Source organism: Gadus morhua, chromosome 7, assembly GCF_902167405.1.
Source record: "Gadus morhua chromosome 7, gadMor3.0, whole genome shotgun sequence".
In the NCBI taxonomy this organism is placed as follows: domain Eukaryota; kingdom Metazoa; phylum Chordata; class Actinopteri; order Gadiformes; family Gadidae; genus Gadus; species Gadus morhua.
In genome coordinates, this window is record NC_044054.1 from 17116362 (window position 1) to 17125816 (window position 9455).

Consider the following 9455-nt stretch of genomic DNA (forward strand, 5'->3'; position numbering starts at 1 on the left):
AACAGCCAGGTGAATTTAACAGAGGTATTAGCTTTAGCCCTACAACCGGATCATCCTGTTACACCTGTTCACCTCTTTATTGACAGAAAGTCTTGTGGGCTAGTATTAAGTTCCAGCTAGAGGGACTTCATACAAAAGCATGGGGCTAGCCTTGTAGCTTTTGTTAAGATATTGCATGAACAAACAGAACAACTTTGAACTCCACAAACTGTGTGCCGTCTATGGCTTTAGGCAATAGCCATAAATCCATAGTCCATCACCATTCTTAAGCTGGGATCCAATTAAATCATAATTAACAATAGTTCTACAATTTTTCATTCAAATCACTTCAAATTAATTAAGAAATAAAAGGAAAAGTAGCACAAACAAAAGTACATTTTCGAGAAAATACAAAAGTTTTATTTGGGCGCCTTAATCATATCCCATCCCTGCATCAGATCCAAATCGAGGAGCGCCAGATGACAATACGAGGCTGACGCATCCGCAGGTATCGGCCATCTGAAAGGGCGGAGTCTTACCGGCAACATGTTGCACTTTATTATTCTCCAGGAAGATACCATACCAAAGTCTCTGTCAATTGTCACAACTTGTCGCAGTTCAAGTTCAAACGAGTTTCACCCTTGCCCTGCTCAACGGGCGGGTGTGCTCCCGCGCCTTGGTCCCGTCCAGGATCCTCTCTTTATGGGGGGATATTGTTGCAAAGCTTGCCGGTGTCGGAATCTCTTGGGCGAAAAGATTTTCGGGCACAAAAATGTCGATAGGGTGAAAGTAGAGCAGCCGCAAAGAGATGCAGAAGTTCCGACCGGGGACACGAACATAGATGGGTCTTCGATCTACAAGGCGATTTTCCCTTACGAATCCCGGCACGACGACGAATTGTCCTTCCAAGAAGGAGATATTTTCCATGTCATCACTAGCAACGGCGACTGGTGGACCGTGCGGAAGATAGACAAGGATGGGTGCGATTTGGGTTCTGGTTTCGTCCCGTTCAACTACCTGGAGAAGGAAGAGTCTATGGTCGCACAACCGTGAGTAAAGTAGCCTACCATGCTCTGAGCTCTCACTGGAGCCTGCGTGTACACACCTCCGTACAGAGCCTTTAAAGAGCCAATCAATTAGGCCTACTTGAATTCACAACAACGTTCACATAATAAACTACGCGATAAAACATTATTTGTTCATTAACTTGTTTTTTATCTGTGTTGTTGAGAAACGTTTGACTGAGACACTCGCGCGCGCGAGTGCACACACTAATGGCATTCATTAGGGCTTTAATCTCTCTCTCTCTCTTTCTCTCTCTCTCTCTCTCTCTCTCTCTCTCTCTCTCTCTCTCTCTCTCTCTCTCTCTCTCTCTCTCTCTCTCTCTCTCTCTCTCAAGGATACATACACACCCCATGTAATGTCAATCCCCCCATGTAATGTCAAATTGTGGTAACTTGACGGTTACCACAAATCACTGTACTGTTGGCTTCTCTCATTTGCATGTAACCCAGCTGGTATTTTGGGGAGATGAGTCGGTTTGAGGCACAGAGCCACCTCACTGATCCAAAGAACACGAACGGTGCTTTCCTGATCCGCATGAGCCCGAAGGACGGCGTGGGATACGTGCTCTGTGGTGAGAGACAACTGGCCAATTTTTCACAAGGAGCTAAATTCTGCCACAGGTGGATTTTCCAGTGCAGAATGTAGGCCTACTGTATAATACAGTGCTGCATATACTGCATATATAGAGATAGGAACTAAGCTGTAGAACTGTATCCTCTAAATCGCTGTGGAAACACAATAAATCAAAACAATTTGATAAATCAACAACAACAGCGCTATTAAAGTTAATCTTTAATAGTCCTTTGTGTAAAATACAGAAGAGCAGTTATTTGTGGATAATCAGCTGGCAGGCTTCCCAGTGCTCGACATTAGCCTGTCTCCAGGACTGGTGTCTGGTTATGGGATACACAAATGCTGACATTTAATTCTGATTTATGTGCTGTCAAGGGCATAGCAAATATTTTTTAAGGTTAATCGGGTTTGGTAGACTAATCCAAACCATATATGTTTAAAATATGTGTCAAAACATATTTATTATCATATCAATGTGTGAGTGTGTGGTTGGACTTTGCTGTGATGCTGAAGCCTGGCAAATCCAAAGCAGTGTGTGTGTGTGTGTGTTCCAGTGAGGCAGGGGAGCAAAGTGAAGCACTGTTTGATCGGCCAGAGTGACGGTGGGTTCGCCCTGGAGACGGCCCAGTCGTTCAGCTCGCTCGCGGACCTCGTGCTCCACTACCAAACACACCAGATCCTCACCCGCGAACCACTGGGACAGCCCTGCAAGAGGGTACAAGGCTGTGTGTGTGTGTGTGTGTGTGTGTGTGTGTGTGTGTGTGTGTGTGTGTGTGTGTGTGTGTGTGTGTGTGTGTGTGTGTGTGTGTGTGTGTGTGTGTGTGGAAAGGTGCAAAGGTGTGTGTGTGTGTGTGGTGCTGGTGTGTGTGTGTGTGGAAGGATGTGTGTGTGTGTGTGTGTGTATGTGTGCGTGTAAGTGTGTAAAGGTGTATGTGAATCTGCAGCTGTCTCTGCGTGTCTTCCTCTTTTTGATAGAAAGAAAAGGAACTACGGACAATTATACACATTGTTTAAACCGTAATAATAACTTTAACTAGGTGTGGTCTAGACGCAGAGACACCTGTGTGTGTGTGTGTGTGTGTGTGTGTGTGTGTGTGTGTGTGTGTGTGTGTGTGTGTGTGTGTGTGTGTGTGTGTGTGTGTGTGTGTGTGTGTGTGTGTGTGTGTGTGTGTGTGTGTGTCCGGTCTAGCCTATGTGCGTGAGCCCTGTTGTGCAGCGGGCTGAGGGGCTGTAGAAGGTGTTGTGATCACGGTGTCCCCTGCCCCCCAGAGAGAGCCCCATACTGCAGACCTCTCCAAGGCCACGGTGGATGAGTGGGAGCTCCCCAAGGACGAGTTCACCCTGGAGGAGCAGCTTGGCAGCGGCTTCTTTGCCGAAGTGTACCGCGGTCGCTGGAAGAACCGCATAACCGTGGCCATTAAGATCATCAAGAGCGGTAAGCCTTATGGTGCCGCAGTAATGTTTTAAAAACCTTTTCTAGAAACATTCTAGATTCACAGTTCAAAAGCAAAACAACATTTATTCACAATAATGTTCTACAACTCATAAAAGTAACACTCTAGATAAGTTTATAGTGCATTGGTAGCTTTCTAAAACCACAATAGCGTTCAAGATCCACCATAGACCAAGGTGACACAGACGTATATATGTGCTGGAACACAGCCCCAACCAAGTTCAGACCCTAAAAATATATAAAATTAACAAATGGATAACATTTAAAGAAAGGGCAGCAAGGTAGGTATTTGGCAGCCCTTCACATTCTTGAGGCTCCTGCTTCACATCAGTGCCGATTCTTTATTGACAGTAATTATTACCCACTCGTTAGGGGCAACAACTCTTGGCAAGCATCACAGATTTACCTGAAGATCACAGTTTTTCCACTTATCCTCCACAAACACAATCCATATACAGAGGATTTTACCAGAATATTACAATTTAAAGCTTTATTTGACTTTACTTGACTATGACTTGACCAAAGCGACTTCAAATTAAATCTAATTATGCTATGGTGTACTGAAGTTTTGGCGTGTGATCCCAGACGCGTGTAAATACACGTAGGTCGTGGAGCTCTCCAGCTGCTGGCTGATGCATTAAAGAGACCCCCCCAGACATTCATCACTCTATATCCCTCTTTATCACTCTTTACTAAAACCAAGCGGAACCCGCATCTAGGATGAAAAGTACCGTGTTTGGCACACATCAAACCCTTGCAATGTTAGTAATGCCATGCATGGTAATGCCATGCCCTGGGGGAGAAACCGACTGCTGGGCATACTTAGTGTGAGCGGTAATAATACAGTGTCATAAGTGGCGTCTTTAGTTTATGCTTTAGGGTGTAAAGATCTAGGTAAAACGTACTCCATGAATAATTAAATCTAACAGGATCGAGTCTTGCTATGATGGATACTAAAAGATTTATTTGCATAACGCTGTATCAGAACTTCCTTGGTTCCAGTTAGAAAACCAGTAAGACCACAACCACAACCTACTGCCTCTGCCGCTATATATGTCCACTCACTGGTTTGCGCTCACAGGAAGAGAATGTAGATCAATATAACAGTTCCAATAATAAAATCGGAATAAACGTAATCTGAATAAATACGAAGAATAATTAAAGAAATACAATAGCGAATCATTATCAAGAGCTTAAACAATGTATGACCGGGAGTCACCGATCATTGTAGTGTAGTGTAATGTACTGATTGATTGCACTGAAACCCAGCATTATTCCCGGAAGAGAGAGGCATGCCAGCCCTGTTCTAAATACCTGAGTACAGCACAGAGGCATTCCTTTAACTATAGCAGCTTGTTCACCATCAGCAGGCAAAGAGCAACACGGGTTGAATCACATTCCAAAGACATCGTAATTTGGAAAGGTATTGTGGCGACCCTGAGTCTGGCTCGCTTCCTTGTTTGACGCGCTACCAAAAAAGACTTGCTGAGAACCAAAAGAAAATGTTGAAGGAACTTGAACTGAACAAGTATCGATTTCTTAGAATGTCCACAAAGTGTAATCAAAGTAAGTACAGCGATCAAACGTTGAAATCAAAAGAATATTGGATCAAAATACTGTTGCGGTCACTAAAAAATACGGACACCCAGTCACCCTCTCTTCCTCCATAAAGGCCAACCCTTATGCGTGTGAATAGGTGCTTAATGGTGATTGAGTGTCGCTGCCCATATCCACGGGACCCAGCTCTTAATCACACCGCAATAACACAATAACAAATAACATTACAAACCTTAATAAATGGCAATATCACAAATATTACATTAAATTATTCCTCTGTCCTTCAGTTATATTATATATTAACATACTCTACAAATCTAGCCCAAATTCTAAGAAATCATACATCTATGACTATGTTCATGTACGTATCTATGACTATGTTCATGTATGTATCTATGACTATGTTCATGTATGTATCTATGACTATGTTCATGTATGTATCTATGAATATGTTCATGTATGTATCAAAGACTATGTTCATGTATGTATCTATAACTATGAACGTGTACGAATCTATGACTATGTTCATGTACGTATCTATGACTATGTTCATGTACGTATCTATGACTATGTTCATGTATGTATCTATGACTATGTTCATGTATGTATCAAAGACTATGTTCATGTATGTATCTATGACTATGCACGTGTACGTATCTATGACTATGTAGATCAGATCTACTTGACATCAAAGATTAGTGGTAGTGCGGCCCGGGCGTTGTTGTCTAACGCACATTATTGCTGAGTCGCTTGCCACGCTTTTTTATCACTTGTGATGGGGTGACCAGATGTCCCGGTTTTGCCAGGACAGTCCGAATTTTGAGTTGCGTGTCCTGAGTCCCGACAAAAACCAAAGGACGCAAAAATGTCCCGGTTTCCACCAACCGCTATGAAATGTCCCCTGTTGTCAGCAAAACATAGCCAACGTGATCTAATTATAGCCCTATCATTAACTTAGATTGGGTCAGTTGAGATACTTTTTTTTGTGGAATACTTGATGTGGCCCAGCCTGACCCAGACTCTACCTCCAGCGGCCCCCAGATAAGTTGAGTTTGAGACCCCTGATGTAGAAGAACGTATCTATGAAGATGTACATGTATGTATGTATGACTACGTAAATGTACGTATCTATGTCCATGCACATGTACATTTCTATGACTATGTCCATGTACGTATCTATGACTGCACATGTGCATATGTGTGACTATGTACCTGTATGTATCCGTGGGCGTGTCTTGCCTCTCCTCAGACTCTGAGCTGAACCATAAGGAGTTTCAGAGGGAGGTGCAGATTCTCAAAGCCCTGCGTCACCCTCACCTCATCTCCCTGATGGCCGTGTGCTCCGCCTCCCCCCCCTATTACATCATCACCGAGCTCATGCAGAAGGGCAACCTGCTCAGCTTCCTCCGAGGTAGGTGTGCGTGTGTGTGTGTGTGCGTGCGTGTGTGTGCGTGTGTGTGTGTCCGGGCTGAAAATCTTTATTTTAACAACAGCTTTTTTGCACCTGTAATACATGTGGTATTACGTAACTTTTTCAAATGGTTGAAAATAACACACACCTGTGTGTGTGTGTGTGTGTGTGTGGTGTGTGTGTGTGTGTGTGTGTGTGTGTGTGTGTGTGTGTGTGTGTGTGTGTGTGTGTGTGTGTGTGTGTGTGTGTGTGTGTGTGTGTGTGTGTGTGTGTGTATCATGTGCGTGTAGGTTCACCTGATTAAGAATAATTTTTTACTTTGTAGTTTCGGGTTCAAGTTCTAGAAACGCATGACAATCACCCATCCTTCCAGAAACGGTGATTAGTTTGTTTGCCATTGTGTAGATTGATTATATTTCTGCTTGTTTTTGATTGGCCCCAGGTAGAGAGGGGGGGGCACTGGAGGCGGAGCCTCTGATTGACATGGCTGCCCAGGTGGCTGATGGGATGGCATATCTGGAGGAGAAGAACAGCATCCACAGAGATCTGGCGGCTCGCAACGTCCTGGTGGGAGAAAACTACATCTGTAAGGTGGCGGACTTTGGACTGGCTCGGATCATCAAGGTATAGCATGTAGTGATCTGATCATCTAGTAGTAGTAGTAGTTTCACCTTTGGCCTTTACCACCGTCTATTTCTATCTGTGTATGCATGTGTGTATGTAACTATATATGTGTATGTGTATGTGTGTGTGTGCGTGTGCGTGCGTGCGTGCGTGTGTTTGTGCGTCTGTGTGTTTGTGTGTGCTTTTGTGTGAATATCTCTTGAACTTATTCAGTATTGTCTGTTTTAAAATGTATTTTAAGTGCCTTTATCGGTCTTGAAAATAACTTAAAACAAAATCTTATGTTATTTATATTATTATCATTGGGTGAGCAACAGTCTGCAGCTACTGAGACACTCGTGTTTCTTGGGTTGCTTGTGTTGCATGCTGTCAGAGGCTGTGGCTCTGCTTTGAAACGGAGGTACTTGGTTGACGCAAGTCTTGGTTTTACCACTCTGTTTAGTTCATTGTTCCAATCTCTGTTTTCCCACCTGCCATCCACCCATCCACCCATTCATCCATCATCCAACCATCCATTATTCATTCGTCATCCAACCACCCACCCATTCATCCATCCATCCATCCATCCATCCATCCATCCATTCACTGATCCAACATCCTGGTCCCTCTCTGTTGTTCAGGAGCCCTTCTACATCACACTGGACCGGAAGATTCCGTACAAATGGACCGCCCCGGAGGCCATCAGCCACGGGAAGTTCTCCAGCAAGTCCGACGTGTGGTCCTTCGGCGTGCTGCTGTATGAGATCATGAGCCGCGGAGGCACTCCCTATCCAGGTGGGTGAATGAATGAAAACCATGGGCTCGGATTCGGATTCGGATTCAGCAATAGTGGCCAGTCATGGGAGTGTCTGAATACCAAGGATTGTTTTTCAGAGGACTTGTTTCACGGATGCAAAGACGCTCATTCTCTAATCTCCGTTATCTCTGTTCTTCCTGTTAAGTAATTGGTTTTGAGCTAATATAACGTGTAGCCTGCTATACTGAGCCCTGAACTAAGTCTTGGGTTCTCTACTGAAAATTCACTCTTTTTTTTGCCTGCTGCACGATCATATTCTCACATTTCCTTTTTCGATGTTGCCGTGTTTATTCTCGTTCCTCACAGCCCTCAGCAATCAGGAAGTGTATCAGCAGGTTACCACCGGTTACCGTATGCCAGCTCCTCCCAGCTGCCCTAAAGCCATATACAGCATCATGACGGAGTGCTGGCAGGCAGACCCACGCTCCAGGCCCGACTTCAAGGAGCTCTGCGTGCGGCTGGGCTGCGGCACTTATTTATTTGAGTGAGGCTGCCTGCAGTTCTTGTGTGCTGTCCCAAGGAACAGTCGAGACCTGAATAGAAAACATGGTTGCTGTTCATCTGAATGATTATCTTGGTTTCATGAATAATATAAAATAAAAATGAAATCAATGCTTTAGGATTGATGAAGGGAATGCAACATGTACACGTTATGTTTCAGCCTTTTCGAAGTTTGGCTGTGTATGTGTATATTGTTCTTAGGGTGGAAAAATGGCCACATGATATCATGAATCAAAACGAGTTATGCAACCTTATTAGTGTACATTAGTGTACATACAGTGTATCAAATTACTTTTGTTTATTAAATCTGTTTTTTAAATATGATATCCATAATGGGCATCAAGGAATTGTTCATGTTAAACGCCACAGAACAGCCACTCTCACTCCGTGAGGTATTCAGTGTTGCTTCAAAAGCCAGACTCGTATACATGCAAGCTGCCTCAAGGGTTCCATGAAGAGAAACCATGCGTGGCCAGGATCTTATATTCACACTTAGTCCTCTTGAGAACCTCTCGTTGAATCTGAAGTTGCTGAAGAAAAAACTTTGCTGGATAGGCCTTTGATTGGGCTAGTGAAATTAGCAGGCTAAAGTAAGGTTCTTGATTTTGACATAAAAGGAGAATCGTATTATTTGTGTTGCTCAACATATGGTACATTATGTATTAGGCCTATATTCAATGACAGGCCACACAATGAATGACCATTTGTGATTATGATATGTTTTTTTATTAAAAATAAATATTTATATTTAAAAAAAATACTCGAAATATTGTAGCCCATATTGAATAGATTTTATGTTTTGCGTCCGTCAGTGAGATGTCATGTCTTCTGTATGAACACAAGGGCGCAGCAGAGAGCACGTTCTCTAATAATTTGCAGCACTGCCGATTAAGGCGCTGGCATGCAACCTTGTTTAGTTTAGTTACACACCAAGTTCTTGGTATACTTATAAATGTATTAAAAAATATTGCCCAAGCATACGTTTTAAGTAGGTGTGTAAGTATAGGCTTACATAATATTGATAATCACAATACGTTATATTTATATAGCACTTTTTTAAATACTCAAAGACAGATAGACAACGAACAGGGTTGGAGATGGGTGAGTTAGGTTGGTGGGGTGGGGGTGTGACACTGGAGGAGATGGGGGAGGTAGTAGGCTGGGGTGTGACTGGAGGATGTAAGGAAGGGAGATGGGTGAGGTATGCCTGGGCCAATGTGTCTGTCTCGGATGTGGCAACATTATTTGTATGTTGTTGTAAAAGGAGCTATGCAGGCTTAAAGCACTGATGAAGAGATATTCAGGATCTCAACCTGGACCAGCGTGATCCTAGCCTACATTCTCTTGAAATTTCGCCCAAGATATTGATAGGCTTTCTAATCCTAAATCAAAAACTATGGGAATTCCAAATCGACTATGATCTGTTTGAAAGTAAAAGTTGTGAACTCCCGGGCCAGGGCGAATGGGTTAACACATCAGCCAATAATAGCATGTAG

At 43.4% G+C, this 9455-nt stretch overlaps 1 protein-coding gene across 1 annotated transcript; it reads left to right on the plus strand.

Moving 5' to 3' along the window:
• The first annotated feature begins 351 nt into the window (after window positions 1–351).
• On the plus strand, window positions 352–9060 carry ptk6b (PTK6 protein tyrosine kinase 6b). Its single transcript, XM_030361690.1, has 8 exons — window positions 352–1028; window positions 1494–1615; window positions 2172–2332; window positions 2887–3052; window positions 5877–6038; window positions 6481–6662; window positions 7283–7436; window positions 7765–9060. The coding sequence occupies exons 1-8, from the start codon at window positions 526–528 to the stop codon at window positions 7944–7946; spliced, it is 1632 nt and encodes a 543-aa protein (XP_030217550.1). The 5' UTR covers window positions 352–525; the 3' UTR covers window positions 7947–9060.
• The last annotated feature ends 395 nt before the right edge of the window (window positions 9061–9455 follow it).

What these genes read in the sequence shown, in the direction of transcription:
- ptk6b (XM_030361690.1), top strand. Translation starts at nt 526, where the DNA reads ATGTTGCACTTTATTATTCTCCAGGAAGATACCATACCAAAGTCTCTG. An exon ending in GAGTCTATGGTCGCACAACC is followed by an intron (nt 1,029 to 1,493) that starts GTGAGTAAAGTA and finishes CATGTAACCCAG; the next exon opens with CTGGTATTTTGGGGAGATGA. An exon ending in CATTAAGATCATCAAGAGCG is followed by an intron (nt 3,053 to 5,876) that starts GTAAGCCTTATG and finishes GCCTCTCCTCAG; the next exon opens with ACTCTGAGCTGAACCATAAG.